The sequence below is a fragment of the Syngnathoides biaculeatus genome, chromosome 18 (assembly GCF_019802595.1).
Source record: "Syngnathoides biaculeatus isolate LvHL_M chromosome 18, ASM1980259v1, whole genome shotgun sequence".
NCBI lineage: Eukaryota > Metazoa > Chordata > Actinopteri > Syngnathiformes > Syngnathidae > Syngnathoides > Syngnathoides biaculeatus.
In genome coordinates this window covers 17680187-17701424 of record NC_084657.1, presented here as the reverse complement: position 1 = coordinate 17701424, position 21238 = coordinate 17680187, and the positions used below count along the sequence as shown (strand labels likewise).

The 21238-nt window shown below is 41.6% G+C and overlaps 2 protein-coding genes across 4 annotated transcripts in view; one reads left to right on the top strand and one right to left on the bottom strand.

Annotated features, from left to right (window-relative positions):
* The window catches only part of sh3pxd2b (SH3 and PX domains 2B), a 29390-nt gene extending 15205 nt beyond the window's left edge, over positions 1-14185 (top strand). Inside the window, exons 5-14 of one of the 2 annotated variants that reach the window (XM_061803229.1) lie at positions 2216-2307; positions 4322-4347; positions 4663-4698; positions 6189-6320; positions 6703-6804; positions 7996-8113; positions 9059-9249; positions 9354-9400; positions 9760-9885; positions 9974-14185. In XM_061803229.1, coding sequence (XP_061659213.1) covers positions 2216-2307; positions 4322-4347; positions 4663-4698; positions 6189-6320; positions 6703-6804; positions 7996-8113; positions 9059-9249; positions 9354-9400; positions 9760-9885; positions 9974-11488 — 2385 coding nt within the window. In that variant the 3' untranslated portion in view covers positions 11489-14185. The remainder of the gene's footprint in view (positions 1-2215; positions 2308-4321; positions 4348-4662; positions 4699-6188; positions 6321-6702; positions 6805-7995; positions 8114-9058; positions 9250-9353; positions 9401-9759; positions 9886-9973) is intronic. The other variant, XM_061803230.1, reaches the window with a different exon arrangement.
* A 911-nt stretch (positions 14186-15096) lies between these two features.
* Positions 15097-21238, bottom strand: part of stk10 (serine/threonine kinase 10) — a 38605-nt gene continuing 32463 nt past the window's right edge. For both annotated transcript variants that reach the window (XM_061803227.1, XM_061803228.1), the window contains exons 14-21: positions 20864-21043; positions 20147-20239; positions 17404-17533; positions 17180-17304; positions 16643-16831; positions 16119-16244; positions 15912-16025; positions 15097-15568 (exon numbers count right to left, since the gene is read on the bottom strand). In XM_061803227.1, the coding sequence (XP_061659211.1) occupies positions 15425-15568; positions 15912-16025; positions 16119-16244; positions 16643-16831; positions 17180-17304; positions 17404-17533; positions 20147-20239; positions 20864-21043 (1101 nt within the window). In that variant the 3' untranslated portion in view covers positions 15097-15424. The remainder of the gene's footprint in view (positions 15569-15911; positions 16026-16118; positions 16245-16642; positions 16832-17179; positions 17305-17403; positions 17534-20146; positions 20240-20863; positions 21044-21238) is intronic.

Genomic DNA, 21238 nt, shown 5'->3' with positions numbered 1-21238 from the left:
ATAACATGTCTGAATTTGGCTTCCCGGCTGAAATGTTTTCATCCAGTCTTGTTGACAAGGTGGAACTTCGTGTTGATGCTGGAGAAGAGCTGTGTCAGACTTTCTTTGTGCAGCTGAGGCTTAACCTGACTTGTCTGGAATTCCCCTGGTTTGGTAGTCATGTTTTTATCCAAGACAAAAATATATATATACTAAACAGATTTTATTTTTTTTGCATACATCAACCGCTTAAACTGCTGAGTATGGATGACTCAATCTTGGTCTCACACACTCCTTAACACCAAGTGAGTTCTTAATGAAGCTTGCAAGGAAAACAGAATGATGATATAATAGCGCAGGCAAGCATTCTCAATACGAGACAGGCCTCCAAGGCAGAACACTTAATGTGACACAGTTTCTGATTTGTAGCTATTAGTTTAAAGAATTACAGCTAACAAAGTGAAAAACAACCAAGTTAACATGTTTTGCTGTTAATAATAGCAAACAACAAACACAACTGGTTTTCCTTCCTGTCATAAATGTACATTCACTCCAACGCCGCGATCGTTCTGTAGGTGGTGCTAATGTTTATTGTGAATGGTAGACGACTGCCAAACGACTGAAGGATAAAACGTACGCCATTTTTGCTTGGTCAGTTTTCAGTCTACGTACAAATTGGGTTTAACCTGCAGAAAACTGAAGTATTTGCTCTTTTTTCCATTAAAAAGTTTGGACACTTTGTGCTTTTCATTGGACTGTTGTTAGCATGCAGAAAACATTATGTTCCACCTTGTACTTTGCGGAGTTAATGAATTCTGTGAATCCACTCGTAATGCATTTCATTTGTTCTTTGAAAACACACACACACACATGCACACAAACACAAATTACCTTGATGCTGCCAGCGATAAAGAATAGCCATAAAGTCCATTTACGTTAATGTACGCTTGCTGCTCTCCCGTCTCGTCCCTGGGGAGCATGATAATGAGAGGGCCGGCCAACAGCTAACGGACATAAATCCAAGGTGAGAACACCCAGTTCACAGTGCACTTTGACCTCATGACCTGTGCAGTGTCGCAGAGGAGATGTAGTCGTGGGGACAACAGTCAATCAACTGTTAAGCTCAGGAGTGGGGAGGAGGCACTCTGAATGAGCAATGTTTTGTACACTATGAATCAGCAACTACGTAACCCATATGGTCTATTTTTAACTTTGCAGGAATTGGAATATTGGCTTTACGAACTATATATGACAAGGCTAAGTGCCACATAGGACAAGGACACCTTGGTTTGGGTGTCTGGCTTCCATCCCATAGCTGCCAGGCTTGATGTTATAGCAACAGTGCTCCTTCAAAGGACAGGAGTGAAACACTTAAGAGTATTAAAAGCTGAGATAAAGGGCAGTAGAGAAACCTTGATGGATGGTATTCAGGTTTGCCTGCCAGCTTCAGCAGAGGATGGCATAGTCTCGGTCCCAATAAAAAGGACAGTCGACACAGGCACTTTGACAGGAGATGTTCTGTCTCCTGGTTGAGAGCGTCAGGCATTCAGGGTGACTGTCTGTCTCCCCTCTAATTAGTTTGCTTGAAAGATAAAACTGGGAGTGGAAGAAGAAAGGCAGACTCTGAAATGGCTGCGATAACACAACATCACAAGAGCAAAAACAGCCATTTGTCTTCATCTGCAGTAAGGTGGTCAGGATCAGGCTTTCGTCTGCAAGTGATACTGCACAGGGCCATGACAGCAAAAAAGAGCTGGATCAGGGGACCAAAGATAGACCACAGACATGTTTTGACAAAAAAAAAAGCTTTCTACAGAAGTGATTTCACAATATTATTTGATGCATTATTCTTTTTGCATTATCACACTGATGAAGTCCCACTTACGTAGTTCACACTGCACTTCTGATTGCAATGAACCAATGATCATTGTCATCAACTGAGAAATTCAATATTGTTTTATCTTCACCCCGTGGCCACATGCTTACAAATCACAGAGGCCACCAGTTCAACATGAATGAGCATGTCAGGTACAAAATCAATACTCCTGATCTTTTAAAAAATCTAAATAGATCACGTAAGTAACCAAATCAGCGTAGGGAACAACAGCAGAACATGGCTAAAATTGTCTGTGTGTTCGTTTCTGTCTAAGTGAACTAACAACGCTAAGCAAATTGTTGAAAGTCAAAGATCTAGCAGTGTTTCCTGAAGCTTCCCCACTTTCTTCTGCCCCTGCAGGCCCTCATCCAGCTGCCTGTCTACATCTCACAGTGTGAGGAGGTCAGATTATTTTTTGAGACCAGACCAGAAGACCTCAATCCACCCAAGGAGTAAGTACTGCATGGGGCCATATCAATCTCCCTTCGCTATACTGTACCAATAAGGGAAATGCATCGTAATCAATATCTTTGTTGTTGTGTGTAACTGATGCTGATCATTTATCACAGTTTGTCTTGGAGTTTGTATTTGTTCTTGGGTTTTGGTGGTCTGTCAGCCTCGTTTTAAAATGAGATTTAGAATGGCAGGAGTCCTTGTCTGAATGCAAATATGCAACAAGCCTCACTATTGATCTTGATGTATGGAGTCTGACAGCCAGACCTCTCTGTCTCATCACCACTCACACAGATTTTTTTTTTTTGTATTTTTGTATTCTGTACACGGAGGTAGGTGGCCACCAAGGACAAATAGCTTTTAACTCCTCATGCAAATTCCTCAGCATATGTTGAGGCCAGACTGCAAGGGTGTGGTGGCTGACTGAAGGGACGACCTTGGTCGTCTTCGCTGAAATTAGATTAACGTCTCTGTGCTTGTGCAGCAACACTGGTGGGCCGGGCCAATGATTTAGTGAGGAGTCCGTCTGACTTTCTCAACGACGGACATAGAAGAAAACAGACTGGAAAGAGGAAGAGGAGTGTCTTGAGAATAAGAAGTTGTGCAAGAAGTGTGGGATAACAATTGTAAAAGAAAGAAAATGGAAAATTGACAGTTGGCTAGAGAAGAGGGAAACGCCGATACAGAAATGTCTTCCATCACAAATAACTGACAATTCGTTTTGTGAGAATGAAGATATTCCCAGATGAGTCAGCTTGAGGTCATGTGATCATGCCGGAATGAAGGGCAACGCTACACTTGAGTCACCATCAGTAAGAAAATTAATGTATTCCGGTACATTGTTTCACAACCTTGGAGGCAATTTACCAGAAGCGGCGTCATCTCACATTATTCAGCATACAAATATGAAGTTGCACAGAAATCCAAAGGTTTTATGCCCCCCCCCAATCCTTGTTTTTGATATGTGTAAAGTGTTGAGCCCTACGGTCAAAAAACACTGTGAAAAACAAGTTGCGCCACACCTCTTATTCAATCACAAAAGGGTTAAGATTGGGCATTGTGTATTTATGGCTATTGATTTGGAGTAATTCAAGGTCAATATCACTAGTCCCACTTCTATGACTACTCCTACTGCAACTGCTCCTCATGTACCAATATTCATATTACTCTATATACATATCTCTGGCTGGGTTATGAGACTTTTGACCAGTATTTGACCTCAACCTCGTTTGTCCTGGGTATCTTTTTTTTTTTCCTGATAGCGCAATCAGTAATACTTGTGTTGAAGGATTTATTGAGTTCCGAGCAGCTACAAGTAACATAGCGAGAATCTTTAATGACCCTAACAGCATTCTTATTGGTAAAGCCAAACAGGGGAAAGGGTTGAGCAATAGAGAGAGTGATTGTACTAGATGGACAAGGAAAATGATGAAGAAAAAGTGCTTCTGGAGCAATCCTCTATTTGGCTAATGTCTACAGCGGTCCTAGTTGGTGCATTTAACTGTCGGAAAGTGTATGTTTAAAAAAATCAGCCAATTGTGCAATGTTCAAGTCTGGTTCTGTTCGTAGTTTTGATAAATTCTGCACAAAATAAAACAACTGTTCAGCAGTGACTGTTTGTATACATTTTCTTTAGCAACTTGGGGTAATGGGCTCTGCTGCCCCACGTGGCGCAAAGAAAGGACAGGAAGAGGCAGCAGCAATACAATTAGACAAAACTGAAAAAAAGATCATTTAGATAATATCTCAAAGTATTAGGAGACAATTTATATAAATTATCACATCAGTTCTTTATTAACTAAAACAAAGCAACCAAAATTAAGTAGTTTCACTTGCTACTAAAACTCTTTTGAAAAGCTGTAGTACCAGCCGTATTCATACAAAATGTTGATTAAAATGTACCATTGATTTAAAAAAAATATTTAATGTTGACAGTATTTACTGATTAAAAAAAATACCAAGTTGGATGTGCTGGATTTCCACATTGTAATGTTTGTTTTTATTTTCTATCAGGGAACCAGCAGGAAAGAAGAAAGCTGGTGAGTCACATATCTCTATTTATGATAAATTAAATCATTTTACGTTGTTCTGACTTCTTTTCCTACTTCTATGACTGTGATTGCACCTCTCTACATGTACTGTGATGTGACATTATTTACCTCTTGTGGTGGAATAACAGCATAGATTCTGTCATGATAAATGTTTTCCAACCTGCCCTTATAATATATATAGTTTATACAGATACATACATTGATACAGTAGCTATAAAATCTCTCACATCTTCATTCGCTCTTAAGTTGCATCCGTGTCATTCTTTTTCAGTTTTCTTTTCCATTCATTTTCCTTTCCATCAGGGTTTGCAGAGAGAGCGGCTACTTTCCTAAAGCGAGGTAGTAAGAGACTGACTGTCATGCTTGGTCGTGCTGTGTGTCGACGCACCAAGTCGCTAGAGGCCTCCTACCGACCGTCAACACACACAGACACACATGCACACACACGCTACCCTTTCCTCAGCCTGCGTAGTTGGGATGGAGCTGGAGCTCCTCCCAGCCCTGCATTATGTAGTTAGGTCCTTAATATTCCTGTGCCATTAGACTTGAGGTGTGCAGCGGGACATGATTTACAATTTTGATGCATCAAGATTTACTTCACAGATTGGCTATATAGGTTATAATTCTGTTGGCAAAGCTAGCAGCTATGACTGACACCAGCACGCGAGGGTGGTGTCAGTCTCAGCGCTTGCTGAGCAGGCGTAGCATCTGTAAAGATGAAGTTTACACTGGCGTTTATTGCACATTTATTTGTCGGTCTGCACTCAAATCAGCCTCTGGATGTTCACTCTAACATTGCTTTAACCCAATCAAATCGTGAAGCATTCTACTGTTAAAGAGAGCAGCCCTTCTAATAATTTCCAGGTGCTTTGTTGGCTGACAACAGTAGAAACTCGACCTAAAAAAACGGAATTTGTACAAACTATTCCTTTAGGCACCTCGTACTCACTGCAGCTGAGTAGCAAAACGCCCCAGTTACTATATTAGGATAAGCAATAATCACAATCTCATTTGTTTATTCCCTATTTTTTTATTCTGCTTTATGAGATTTAAACACAATCTGACATGTTGTTTGCTTTGCTTGCTGCCGCTCACTGAAGGATCTGCATCCCAATCCGAGGTGCCGTATTTAGGATGCTTGAAGTTTTGATTTACAAGATAGTTGTGAAAATTCATCAGCCCGATTGTTGCAACTATGTTTAGTTGTGTTTTTTCACATCCATCTGCACCTTCAGTGATCTGCTTGCTGTGTCGGTCTTCACCATCATGATCGTTTACACGTAGACTTGTTTCAGTGTAGTTTTGAGGAGTTGGGGTTGAAACCAGACGAGACCAGTGATTGAAGTGTTTGTCTTTTTATTTTTCAGCGTGTTGGTGGTGGGATTTCTATGGTGTTGGTTAATAATTTATACCTTTCACAAGTGCTAGGATTTGTGTTCCGATTATTTGGTCTTTATGGTTATTTTCCCTCACACTGCTGCTCCAATCTCGTCCGCTACCCCACCTGCTCTGCATCCGGGTGACCCTCCAGAATCTAGTTAAGCCTCTTCTCAGTTATTTCTCGGTGATTCTGCACAGAGTTTGGCCTTGTTGGAATTCTTCTTGGCATGGCATCACCTAACGTTATTCAAAACCATGTCAAGGTGACGATCTGAAAAGTGCACAGGTGATAAAAATTCATGGGATGTCAGCGATATCCCATCAGAGGCTTTAATGACATTTAATGAATCGTAAAATGAGTGGAGGCTTTTCTACATTATTGAGACTTTGCCTAAAAAACAAAAAGAGCAGACAGTAAATATAAGAGTTGTCTGTCCTTACTCTAACAGGAGACGGCACGTCAGCTGACCCGCTTGTTTTGGACCAGTATGTGGCAGTAACGGACTACGAGAACCAGGAGAGTTCTGAGATCAGTCTCCGTGTAGGTCAAGTGGTGGAGGTCATTGAGAAAAATGAGTCCGGTAGGTTCCCAACCACCTTCGCTAACTATTCAGTCATTTTTCTCGTCACATTTTTAACCTTATAAGTCAAATCAATTTCATTTGTTTAGCACCACTTTACAGACAATATCTTACTTATCAAACCAGTGTAAGAATAACTTCGGTTATAGTACCCATGACATGATTTCTCAATTTATTCCATTGTGCCGTTTACATTAACACTGTTAGTTTTCCTCGCCGATTGACTTTGATAAATCATACCATTTTACTGCCTATTAGCCGTGCAGGGTCCCTTTTTAAAGCCCCACTTCAACCAAATATTGTTCTTCACAGTTCATTTCCCCGACAAGATGAAGATGAATACGTCTCCCTTATCTTTGTTATTTATATCGTGCCCTTGTAGGCTGGTGGTTTGTGAGTTCAGAAGACGCACAGGGCTGGGTCCCTGCCACCTGCCTCGAGGCCCAGGATGACCCCGACGACTTCACTCTTCCAGGAGAAGAAGGTACACCACAAACGAAGCCTTCTCGTTGCCTGTGTGGTTGCGACTGTTCAAATCCTACATCTCTGTGAGGTAGCCTTGGGAGAACATTTAAATAATGTGATAGGATCCAGGAACTGCATCAAGCCTAGCTTTTATGTATTTAGACGTTCCAGATGAGTTGAGGTGTAATACAGTATTACTTGCTTTCTTGCCTCACCATGCTGCCACGTCAGCGCCTCAGAGATTCTGGTCTTTGCCGAGGCACGTGGGCCGCCGTCGCACTTTAGGGGATCTTTTCAGCACGGGCTTTGGGCAAGGTGGAGCGCACACCCTTTTCTTCTACTCACCCTTTTACACTCAAATGTGTCTCTTTGTGTATGTTTACGCACGCACGTTATACGCTTGGTGTGTGCTGTTAAGGCCTGTGCATGTCAATTAAATCCTTGCATGTAGCATTTAAAAAATTCATCTTCATTTCATTTAAGCGGCCATGATAAATGTAAATTAAATCAAGTGAGGTGGTCGTACAATTACACGTCACTTATGTACACTCACCGCTCACAAAATTAGGTACATCTAGACCTAATCAGATCTAAAGCAAGAGTTGTCTGAAAAATTCTGATTTTAAAAAGACTATTATCAGGTTACGAATGAAGGCATAGACATACAGGAATAGGTAGGCACGCTCTGTTATTGACTCTTTTTTTCTTCCTATTTAAAGTAGGTTTGAAAGTGTTTCTCATCCAAATATTTACTTGAAATATTTGACCTCAGACTCGCCATTTTAAGCCACAATCAAATTGTTTGAAATCGACATTGTCAAGCAAATTTTAAAAAATTGCAATATGAAACCTCGTTCCACGAAGATTAGCGTCCCGGGGGGAAGAGTACCACTGTACTTTCGACGACTGATCTCTGTAAACCGTGGCCACACCTTCACATATTGTATACGCAGGTGGCAAAATGGCAGCTGAACACTTCCCCCACTCATTTAATGCAATGAGCCTGTGGTACCTAATCAAGTGAGCAGTGAGTGTATGCATGCTTGTGTATGTTGCATGTTTCTCTTCTCTCTCTCTCCAATGCTTTCTTGGTTGGTTCCAACAAAAAAATATCTTAATATATGCTGCAAAAAGTTAAGACAATGCAATATTTAGCATTCCAATATGTCACTTATTAATTTATAGTTGGGTCTTTTTATTCCTATTCCAGAGGAGAAGTATTCCGTAGTTTATCCCTACTCAGCCCGGGACCAAGATGAGATAGACCTAGAGAGAGGAATGATTGTGGAGGTCATTCAGAAGAACTTGGAGGGCTGGTGGAAGATCAGGTATATCACTAACTGGTGTTAGCTACTTTTAAACAACGTAATAAATGTCTAATGCCGTGATTCCCAACCACTGGTTTTGCAGAACTTATCACGTATACTGCGGTAAATCATCCAATTCCACTTAAATGGTTGGGTTTTTATTCATTTCCAAATAATGTATCTTTGGTCATCAATTCCAACGATGAATAGTAAAAGGCAGAACAAGCAAATGCTCATTTTCTAGACCTACAATTTACAGCATATACTCTTTGTGGGTTTCTTTTTTCTGTTTGTTTTTCTGGTGGTGCGCTGTGAGATTACTTCCATATAAACCACTGATGTCAAACTCAAGGCCCGGGGGCCAGATCCGCCCCACCAAGTCAAATCATGCATGTCAACTTCCACGATTCCTGTTAAAATCTGTAAAAAACTTACAAATTGTCATATCATTTGTTACCAAATCACAACAATAGTTGAAGTGCCCATTGTGCTTGATTTCTGATTTTAACACTAGTTCATAAATTTGATCCAAAAATATGATGAGGCGATTAAAGATTTTTATGGTTTCAGTCATAACGTCCCTCTGAGGGAAACTGGACCTACAATGTGGCCCATGACAAAAATGAGTTTGACACCCCTGAAATAAATCCAAATAAATAAGCTTTGACGTAATAAAGTTTGTGAAATGCTCTTCAGGAGAATGAAGCCCTGGACTACACATTGCACACTACATTTTTTTTTTCTTATATTGTTTGATCAAAATGTATTTCCCATTCATTCAGTTGGAAGTGTGTCATTATTTTACAGTCACGAAGAGTGAAATTTAAAAAATGTGTGTATATTTTGTTTTTGCTGTCGTTTTTTAATATGAAAACAGCAATTTTTAATTATTGCTGCATGGTCTTATGGTAGCATACCTAAGTAAGTTTCAGACTGTCATAGACTGATAATATGACATCCAATCAGACACCAGGGACGCGAGGGCTGGGCCCCGGCTTCTTACCTGAAGAAGGCAGACATTCAGAGCCAGAAGCAAGCGGCGGGCGGCGCCGCGCACGCCAGCACCAACGACCTGGATGGATCCTCCAAACAGAGCCAGTTGACCCGAAACGGCAGCCAGAAAGAAAATAGACTCTCTTTATTTTCTGACAACAAGAGTAAGTCAATATGGATGATTGCGTCATTAGATTATATTTTTTAGATAGTTCATATTTCAAACGTGCACTGTTGTGACCACTGGACTGATTCTTTGTAACTACAGAATTTGGACTAAGACAAAGACCTCCTCCACGCAGAGATCTTTCCATAGTAAGACGGACTACTTTACTCATCATATTTGATGGTTCTTAAATAGAACATTTTGAATTGTCATGTACTAAATAATACGAATAACAAGACAGAAAATGCTAATATACAGCTTTTTTTCCAATATAATACAAACAAACCGTGATAATTCTCGATCAATCACTGAATAGATGGCAGTGGATGTAGCAAATACCACGCAAGGAAGGTTGAATCTTAAATAAATACCTACATTTAAATAAACACCCATTGCTTTTTGAAATTCAGTAAATCAATGCCAGCCACCATTTGAAGATATACTGTGAATCGCGTTGTTCTGTTCTTCATCATCATCATCATCATCTTTGTCATGAACCTTTTCACAGCCACGTGGTACAAACCTTCCCAAGCCGCCTGGCCCTCCACAGGTCGAGGAAGAGTTCTACACAATAGCCGACTTCCAGACCACAATCCCTGATGGGATTAGCTTCCAGGCTGGAGTCAAAGTGGAGGTGAATGAAGGATACCTCTTTGTGATTTGGAAGTAGTGTGAGAGAGATGTAATAAATAGTGAAAATGGCTTCTTTTCGATCTTACCAGGTGATTGAAAAGAATGGTAGCGGCTGGTGGTACATTCAGATAGATGAGCAAGAAGGTTGGGCCCCGGCTACATTTATTGATAAATACAAGAAGACAAGTAATGCCGTGCGGCCCAACTTCCTGGCGCCTCTGCCCAATGAGATGGAGAGGCTGCAACTAGAGGACAGCAGTTCTTCAAATGTCCCGGGTGCAGATAATAGCTGGTCTAAGCCTTTACCGGATGAGCCCACCGGAGCCCCTGAATCCTGTACCCGAGTCAAGCTGAGAGACTGGAAGTCTGGCGCTACCAAGTCTTCGGCCTTCTCTGGACCTCTGCCTCCAGCTCCTGTGGCGCCGCCTGATGACAAACCAGCTCTACCACCGCGAAGGGAGTCCATTAATAAGGGCTTTGACGTTGACGTGGGAGAGAAACTGGTCAGATCCGATCATTCCAAGCCTTTGCCCCCTAAACCACCAGCTCCTGGGGTCATCATGCCCCTGGGCCTGCCTAAGGCAGCACCTTTCAAACCAGACAAAGCACCAGAACCAAAGAAAGATGACAAGAGCAAAGCGCTTCACCTTCGTAATGAGATGGGTCTGGAATGTGGTCACAAGGTCTCTGCCAAAGAAGTTAAGAAGTTTAACTTGAAGCCAGTACCCAAGCAGCCACCGAGACCAAAGTCCGAAGTCCCAGAAGAGAAAGAGGCGGCTTCTCCACCCGTATTTATAAAGCCAAAGCCGGTGATTAGACCTAAACCCATTCCAGCCACGAAGCCGGATTCACCAGCAGAGAACAAAGTCGACATCACCAACCTGAGAAGTAAGCTGAGACCTTCAAAACCCACAGATTCCGGCTCTTCTTCAGGGGAGGTCAACCATCAGAACGACACCGTGGCGGTCCACCCTAGCGCACCACCCTTACATAGCTCATCTCTGAATAATGGCAAAAACAGCGATGAAGCAAAATTCCCCCCTAAACACGTGAACGGTCACAGTCAAGAGAGCTCTCCGCCCCCTGCTAAACCAGCAATGCCTCCCCACAAGGAAGCACCGCTCAGACCCCCGGCCTTGGCTCCGAGAAGACCTCCTCCTCCGAAGAAGAACACCCCATCCAGCCCAACAGAGAGCAAACCACCAAGCGCTTTAAAGGACTCTCAAGAACCCCCTAAGAGTGGACCTGGTCAGCTCAACAGACCCCCACCGCCTAAACCAAAGGTCTTTTCTCCCCCTATCCCAAGCAAAGAAAAAGAAGAACCCAAGGGTAATAAAATCCAAATTCCCCCCAAACTCCAGGTGAAGAGTGACAAGCCCGGGCCCCCCAGAGACAAGCTCCCACCTTTGCTCAAGGAATCCACCAAGGATGAGCTGTACTTGGCCGTGGCCGACTTTGACGGCGATGACCCGACATCCAGCTTCAAGGTGGGGACGCTCTTTGAGGTGCTGGAGAAGAACAGCAGTGGCTGGTGGTTCTGCAAGAACATAGGGGCAGATGTGGAGGGCTGGATCCCTTCAAATTACTTGAGCAAGAAACCTTGAAGCACTCATACACAAACAGATACAAAAAAAAAAACACTTTTGTAGCTAGAAATCATTTTTAATTTATAGGTACGTTTTTTTTTTTTTTTTTTTTTTACTTAACACATTTTTTGCGGGGTCACTTCTTTTGACTATGACATTAAAACTTTGTTCCTTTTGTCAAATACTGGTTCTCCCTTGCATTAGCATTAGTGTGCTAGTGTACCCTTGCAATTTGCAGGGAGGTCCCCCGAATTTCTCTCAACAAACCAGAGTCAAAGTATCCTAATAATGCGATAAAAACATTAAGAAAACAAAACAAAACAAAAGAGACAGTATTATACTCACCCTACAGACTTCTTTTCTTAGTTGAACGTAGCTTGAGCTGATCAACCAACCAGAGGACAAAACATTGCTCACGGCTCACCATTTTGATGAACCCCAATTACAGTCAGAAATTTTCCAAATCAGAATCATGATTACAGGATTCAAGAGCAGACTCCGTATGGTGGTGCAAACAGGGGAGAAATTACACTAAAAGTTCCAGGATTTTTTTTGTAGTAAACGGTTTGTTTTATTGAGGTTCAACGGGCTTTAAGTGTTGAAAGCAATCACTATGAGAGTTCACCTTGCCAACTGGAAGTGCTTTTGTTCATGATGGTCACACGTGTTGTTTTTTTTCCTTTGCTTTTGCAAAGTTTCCTTTTACTGATATTCAACTTTGCCTTGATGTGTAACATCACCCCTTTTTACATGAGGTCAGGTCAAGATTTGCACATGTTCAGAGGTAAAAGTGGATAATTTTACGCCACGTACCAATTTTCATATAAAGCTAAACTCGACACACCCTGACCAGTTGCCAGGTACATTAAGTTAAATAAATACAACACTGCATCTTTTTATTTCTCAATACTATCTTTTTTTTTTTTTTTTTTAAATGAGAACTCATAACCTCTGTAAAGCCGATCTTTAGTAGTATTGCTTGTAAAGTGGATTTATTCCACGTAGGACAAGCACAATATCCTCCTTCAAAGAATAATAAAGCAACATTTATCCTTTAATGAATAAAAGTGTTACACAATAACTACATATTTATTATAAGAATTTTAGATAAATGTGGTAATTATTTATGAAAAATATTACATTCAAAAAATCTGTAAAAAAGGCTGTAAATACGGGATGGTAGGGCATTGGTTAGCACACGGGTAGATTAATTAAAGACTCGAAACTGCCCATACACACGAATGTGAGCGCAAATCGTTGTTTCTATGCGCCCTGCGATTGGCTGGCAACCAATTCAAGGTGTAAAACCTATTCTCGGCCACAAACAGCTGGTAAAGGCTCCAGTACACCCACAACCCTAGTGAAGATAAGCGGAACAGAAGATAATGAAAATATACATAAACAAAATTAACAGCTACGTGAAGAAATGGGGTGAACAGAAATTTTGATATATTTTAACTGAAAAAGTAGGGTTCTAAAAAAAAAAAAAAAAAACCTCTGACCAAGTGATCAGTGCAATTAAGTTACAGTATTGTCAATGTGCTACACTTTGGTGTTCGATAACAGCAATTTAATTTTTAAAAAAAATATATATTAAAAAAAGTGACCAATGTACAGTACATGTTTAAAGTAAATGCTTGACTGGTCTCAAGCGTGGAACAGTATGTCAAATATTTTTTATTGTAAAGACTATCTTAAATGTCACCACTTTTCATATTAACTATCGTTTGACGTTATTACTGAAGGAACTCGAAAGAGGGGGAAATAAAGGAAGTGAGAATAATGAGGATTTGATTGCTAGTGGGTGATAAATCTGGTTTGGATCGAATGCATTCATGGCTTTCATCTCAAAGTGGGAAAAATAAGTTCACATATCTAGACAATCAGACAAGACTTGAACTGGGTCTCTTTGTTCATTTGACACACAACTGACAGTCAAAAGGCAACGAAACGAACATGGGGTAAGTTAGGTCCAGTACATGAAAGAGAAATGTTTGAGTTGATGGTCATCATGGCATGATTGTCACTTTTTGTCATTACTATTGTTATTACATTGAATCTTAAGTCAATAAACATTTCTGATGTTTTCCCATTCTAGTGGTTTTATTTAGTGATTCCGCCCATGCTTTGTCATTCTGGAAGGGGGGGAAAAAAACTGCTTAAAGTGTTGCAATTTGTTCAACTAGAAAAAAAAAATGTATACCTGTCGCTGAACAACACTGGCCATTTTCATTGATTCACATGATTGGCAACTGTAAGGAAAATTTATATCAACCTGGACCTGTATAAGAAATTTAATCTTAGTAATTTACAAGCTTTCATGCAGCACCACCTTCAGGCGAAATGCTTCAAAAATATTTTGAGTTGTGGGTGAGACGTTTTGACAAACACAGCATCTTGTAATATAGTTTTATTTGGATTAAGTAAGAAACCTTTTCAAACTTTGACTGCCAAGGTTTGTAGAATAGCATCAGCATGTGGTGAAATTGTGCAAAAAAATCTGACTTTAAGAGGTTCTGCTTATATTTTCCAGCCATAAACAAAGAATAGAAAAACACAGTTTTGCATCAGCTTCCTCTGCAGCCGTTCATCAGCACATTGACAAGATAGTATTTTTCTTGATAAAATAAGGAGAAAATCCCTGTGAAAGACTTTGGACTCATGAATTGACTTTCTTGCCGATTCAGACTTTTTAACTTGTAAAACCAGCACGACAATTTGGTGAAATGATATGCTTCAAAGGAAATTTGAGCTAAATGTGTGTGAAGTTTCTAGTCATGAAAGAAAAAAAATTAACGTTATCCACTTGCTCTCAATAGGTTAAATTGCTTCACTGAAGAAATAGTGTCTTGCCACAGTCCAGCTTTTAGAAAATCTGCATTTATTAGATATTTACAACAGTGGTTCCTTCTGATACAATCACACGCATCAGCTACCATACATAACCGAGGCAGAGGGACCCAGTAACCTCGACTCAAAACACAATTTACATTTAAAGAGAGTGGAATGAAAATGTACCAAAATTTGGATTCAATATAAACTTGCTGGGCAAAAAAATAAAAATAAAATCAGAAACAATCCTTGCATTCCCTTGCAAACCAAAGTACTGTATATTAAAAAAAAAAAAAAAAAAAGCATGTTTGACGGCTCAAGTGGGATTTTAAACTCCTCTGTTATTCCCCCCTCAGTGCAAAGGGCAAAAAGTAAAACGTTTGACCTCGAAAAACAAAGTAATATTGCACTTTGGTTAGCACGCAGTTTGACCACTGCAACAATTAAAGACAACACTTTATCCTAACGAACAAACAGTATTTCGCTTTGGCTTTGTCACTTCCCATCCAGTGTGGCTGATTTCTACAGTAAAACTATCACTTCTCCCCTTAAAGATGAATCAATAAATGATCATTAAAATATATATAGTTTTTTTTTTTGCTAAATTTGGTTTCAGCTGATAACCCATTCCAAATAATAACATACCGCAGTTTAGGGTTAAAACATAGGATTTTTAAATTAAAATGTACAGTCATGAATTGAGATTATAAACTGCTAGCAAAAATAAATTAAAAAGTGCACCCTTTGGCAGCTCTCTCAAAACATAAGGCATACAGAAATGGAACTAGTTGACGTATTTTGTAATCTACATCGGAAAAAAAAAAAAAAAAGGCAGCCCTTTCAAACAACCCTCTTCTTACAAGTGTTAAAAAAAATTATCCCCTTTTACCGAATAAAATATATTCTCACTTCAATATTAACTATAAATGGGGTGTGGCCTTTGATCAACCAACAATGTGAAGATTATGTACTAAAGAAAAAGTCCAGGATAAGAAACGCATAAAACAAAAAGCAACAATGACCAACAATGCAAACAAGTGCCTTGCAGGTAGGTGTGACTTTGAGACAGTTTTGAGAAAGTGTGTGCGCGTGTGTGTTTGTGAGTGCCGCAGCGGCAGGCGCTTATGTAGTGGAGGAGTCCTGGTAGGGCACAAACTTGGAGAGTTTGCCAACGGATCCCCCGGGACTCGGAAAGTCTTCAATATCTGTGATCTTGAAGAAAGCGTCCTGCTCCTTCCTCCTGTTGATCAGATCCTCCTCGAGTGCCTGAGATGCAGAAAGTTGAAGACAAACTCGCAGTTAGACAGCGAAAAAAAAAAAAAAAAGTACATTTTTACATACAATTACGTGATAATAGACATAATGCTGTGCTTTTCAGAAGACGAATTGCACTTTATCTTCTTTAAAAGTGAAATAATTGCTAACATATGACTGTCTTGTTTTTTTTTCCCCCACTTATTTCTATAAAGAGTGGTGCGTGCGTCTGCTATTGTATTAATCCATGTGGAAGAATTAACACTGTGGAGCTATGAACTTTTTATTCAGTAATCACAATGATTCCATTCATCGAGTCAGCCGGACAAATTTTAGATAATGATGGGAAACCTACTATCTTCCTTGGCTTCAGCTTCTCTCGCCAGTCCTTCAGCACCTGGTTGTGCTGCTCATCAAGATGTTTGAGCCTCTGAGTCTCATTTTCGACCAGCATGTGGCACTTCTCATTCTGAGGAAGTAACAACGTGGATGTTTTTTTAAAATAACTTTTTTGTGTGTGCACAGGCAAAAACTAAAAGAAAAAAGGTTCGCGCATGTGTACCTGCAGCTGCTGCAGCTCTCGGATGTTTCCCTCGCACTCGCCGTGCATCTCCCTCATCTGGTTCTCGTGCTTCTGTTGTTGGAGCAGCCTCTCGTTCTTTTGACGCTTGTCCTCCTGTTGGGTAAACTTCAGAGGAGAGACAAAATCAGTCATTACAAGCCTCATGTAAAGGTACAACAACGCCTTGCCTCACAAACGGTGCTGATAAGCTGATCCGACTGATCGGAGGTGTCATTTTGTAAACAAACCCCGGACTAAATGTACGTGGGCTGGGGTGTGCACTCGCTCACTCACTCACTGCATGAGACATGGCCATGCTCGCAAATGGGATAATTTCAGCAACATAATGCTGACATATGGTGTCGTATTTCTTCATACTTGGCATCGTTTGACAAAAGCATGTCTCAAACAAGCTTTTATACAATGCAGAAAAATGCATTATATGTCATTTGAAGTCTTTTCTGGAATTACCAGCAAGCGTCCTACACGTGACAGCAACCTCCTGCTTCCCTAATAGGGTCTACCTGCTTAATCTTCTCCCTGTCCTCTGAGCTGCTGCCTGTCGAGTTGATGCGAAGGCTCTTCTTGAACATGGCCAAGCGCGTTTTGGCTTCATTGCGCTGGATTTTGGGCAGGCGGTTCTTCTCCTGCTGCTGCCGAGCTTTGTGGAGCTCGATCATGCGCTGATTGTAGCGCTGCATGTGTTCCCGCTCCTGGATTGGAAGGCAAAATAGAAACAGGTGGCACTATTATTTTATTTTAAGTATTGTAGAGGTGATATTATCTTAAAATGAGTTTGAAATTATTTATAAAAAAAATTTTGGAATCAGTTTGTGGCATTTTTAGAATTTGCAGTTGGAATGGGTGACTTATTTGAACGTATTGGATACTCGTGATGGCTGCGGACACCAAGCCAAATACATTAAATGTGCCTGTGAATAGTGCCCCCCCCCCCCAAATATACTGAATATGTATGAAGCTAAGTGCTGAAAAATGCAAAGACTGAACAATTTAGTCCTGATTTGTTACTGTTTGAAACAGTTTTGCCTCAATGACCTGACCTTGCCATGTTTTTTGACAAGTAGATGCCTCTGGAGGAAATATTGATCTTTGAGCTGCTGCTTTAGTAGCTGGTGTCTCTCGTAGAGGTTCCGCTCCTCCATCTCCCACATCGAAAATTCCCGATCTGAGCAAAGAGGCAAGAAGATGGTGAGATCAGCTCAGCAGACACTGATGGATGCGGAAGAGCGCAAGCACGAGGCATCCTACGACATTGATCACAAACCTCTGATGAGCTGCTGCTTCTTGCTGAGACAATCACGCTCTGTATCGGCAATCTCTTTCTTGTTGTTGAAGATGATTTGGTTGAGGGTAGTTTCCAGGTGGTTCTTCTGGGCTGCCAGGAATTGTTCCTCCTTGAGGGAGATGAATGATATTGTCTTAAAGCCCAACTGACATCCCTATAAACATTCTAAAATAGATATTGTAATGAAAAATACATGACATTATTCACCACAATGTCTATACGAAAAAATAAATGTGAGCGGAGAGTGCGTCACCCATGCGCAAAGTTGCAGAAGTGTCATCCTACGACATCCAAGTGGTCGCCATATTGGCTGCATTCTCCGTCCGTGACGTCACCCGGACATTCGCCAATGAAAACACGCAGTGCACCCTAACTATGAGAGACAAACGCGCCCTTTCTGACACGGAAGCTCTTTTCGAAAACACCACACAACCGAGTGAAATTAGCGGGGCAATATCACACTATTGTTTCGAGCCACATTCAGATGATATGCGATCATGACCAAACCGCATCCCCGTCTGATCCACTTTCGCGGCTCATCGCAGCCGGCCGGTGTGGCTTATGACAGAGCCGAGCGGTGCTGCTTTAGGGGGTTGTTCAGATGCCGCAGTCGCGATGAACAACACGATCAAGCCGGGGTGCTTTACAGCGCGCACGTGGCTGAGTGAGGCATTCTCGGCTGGGTTCTTCAGAGCCGACCCCATCTGCAAAGCCCAACGCGCAGCCTTGCGGAAGCCATGACCGCCGAACGTGGCCCCTCAGCCGGTGTGGCTGATTTTCGGCGCCATATAGCCACCGCAGAACGCGATGAACACCATCGAGCCAGGGGGCATTACTGCGCGCACGAGGATGCGTGAGACATTGCTGGCTGGGTTCTTCAGATTCGCCGCCGTCCACGCAGCAGCCCGACGCGCACATCAACATATTTCATACGCGGATCTTTTGTTACGTTATGAGAGAGACTGATTACGTAGTCCGCCCCAAACTATTATTTTTAGTAGCTGAATACACACCTACCTGTGATTTGGAACCCACGAAGCTCTCGTCCTCTGCACCCGTGCAATCCATTTTTCACAACGAACCGGGTCTCTTTCAAACTTATGAAAAGTAATTCCATTCTCTCGAGTGTTCAAGCAATGTCCAGCAATGGAATGAGCTGGCATTTTGGGTAACACGAAGGAACAACGAGCTACCTTCCCGGAGGTAAAACCAATGGAAACAAACGAGTCCACTTGGGGCGCCGCTGTACTTTACGTCACTTCCTGCTTCTTCTCGAAAACAAATGCAGAGAGGATTTTTATGGCAGGAGTAACAAAAAGCTGTATACATCAAAATCATGTTTTGTGGTGAAAAAAAACACATATTGGCTGACATTTTTTCATTAATAACATACTAAAAATCATCCGTTTCATGACACTTGACCTTTAAACTGCGGGTGACATCCCTATAAACATTATAAAATAGATATTGTAATGAAAAATACATAAAACAGTATTCACTTCAATGTCTATACGAAAAAAAAAAGTGAGCGGAGACCGCATCATCCATGCACAAAGTTGCGCAATTGAGTGTCCCTCGACATCCAAGTGGACGCCATATTAGTTGTGTCATCTGTCCTTGACGTCATCGTCACTTCCGCCGTTGAAAACGCGCAGTGCCTGCTACTATGGAAGCAGAACAACTGAGATATTCGCATTTTTCCGACGCCCCTTCTGACACGGAAGCTCTTTTCGAAAAGGACAACGCCACACAACCGAGTATATTACACTATTGTTTCGAGCCCTCAGGGCAATATTACACCATTGTTTCGAGCCATATTCAGATGATATCCCATCATGGCCAAACCACATCCCGTCCAATCCACTCCCGCGGTGGAGTGAGCCATCGCGGCTCATCGCAGCCGGCCGATGTGGCTTATGACAGAGCCGAGCGGTACTGCTTTAGTCACAGTCGAGCCGGCTAAGTAACGCATTCTCGGCTGGGTTCTTCAGAGCCGCCCCCGTTGCAAAGCCCGACGAGCAGCCTTCGCGAAAGATGTGACCGCCGAACGCGGCGCCTCAGCCGGTGTGGCTGAGTTTCGGCCCGCTGTGCTATATAAGGAGGGGGTGGAGCCGAGCTATGTTGCAGGCCGAGTGAGAAATTGTTGGCTGGGCGATGCGCACATCGACACATTTCATACGCGGATCTTTTGCTACGTTATGAGAGAGACCGATTACGTGGTCCGCCCCAAACAATTTTTTTTTTTTTTAGTAGCTGTATACACACCTACCTGTTATTTGGAACCCACACAGCTCTCGCCCTCTGCATCCGTGCAATCCATTTTTCACAACGAACAGGGTCTCTTTCAAACTTATGAAGGGTAATTCCATTCTCCCAGTGTTCAAGCAATGTCCAGCACCGCAATGAGCCAGCATTTTGGCTAACACGAAGGAACAACGAGCTACCTTCCCAGAGGTAAAAATAATGGAAACAAACGAGTCCACGAGGGGGCGCCACTGTCCTTTACGTCACTTCCTGCTTCTTCTCGACAAATTCCTGAGAGGATTTTCATGCCGTGAGTTACAAAAAGCTGTATATGTCAAAATCATGTTTTGTGGTGAAAAAACACATGGGACTATATTGGCTGTGGGTTTTTCATTAATAATATACCAAAAATCATCCGTTTGACGACACTTGAGCTTTAAAGAGCAATACGAGGAGCAGAAAATCCAAGTGACCCCACCTCTACTTGCTTTGATTCTTGGAAGGAGCTCATGTGTTGTTTCAATTTTTCTTTGCGCTCATTTCTCGGCAGCTTGTCGACAGATTGTTTTAACTGAAAAGGAATAAAAAAAAAGTGCAGGGACAGTACTTAAAAACTGGCATATTTCAGTGAGTCAAATAAGAGGACATGTCAAGTGTCTAATTCTTAATCCTTGGTGTGTTTTAAAAAATACATTCAAAGACGCTGTTAAAAAACCTTTAAATGTCTAAAATTGTGCAATAAAATAAGTACCTCCCCAAACATACTGTACATTTAAGAAATGTTACTTTATCTATTTCTGTGGAGGAGGGAAATCAATTATTAATACGGTTTGAATACTATAGATTGTCCATCCAGCCATTTTCTATGCCGCTTATCCTGTTCAAGGTCGCTGGGAAAGGAGTCAGAACCTTTCGGCGGGGACTTGGGAGGGAAAGGTGGACTTTATCTTACACCAGTATCGAGATGCACGGCAATACACTCAGATTCATGTTACTGAGTGGCAACTGATACTGCACTGGCTGCACCAAAGTTGGGTGAATGTAGCCTAACCCAAACAACATCAGTGACTTACTATAGAATTGCATTGAAATAGTGGGGAATAAATCATAGTGCATGCTACATACTGGAATGCTGATTGAAGAACTAAATGAGACTAACTTAATTTAGGACCCTCTATTTTACCCATATACCCACCTCCTTTTTCTTGTGTTTGAGATGATCCTGGAACCTCTGATAGTCACGGTTTTGGTCTGCTTTGATGCGTTTGCCTTCTTCTTTGAGTTTGCTTTGGTGGTCAGTCTCCATCCGCTCAACAGTCTGCTTCTGATGCTTCTCCAGGTTCTCCATTTCCCCATCATAGTACTTCTTCTTGGCCTGGGGATGGCACATTAGGGCTCATGAGAATGTGATTTATTAGAGTGGAAATCAAAGCAGCCCCACTTAGAAAGCCGCTCAATTTGTACAGTTCAAAAAGAAGAAACTGGCCATGAGGTCACTAAAAACTGTTTACTTAAAGGATCAACTTTGAGTTTTTAGCCAAAACCTTTCCAAAATAAAATCATCCTTTTG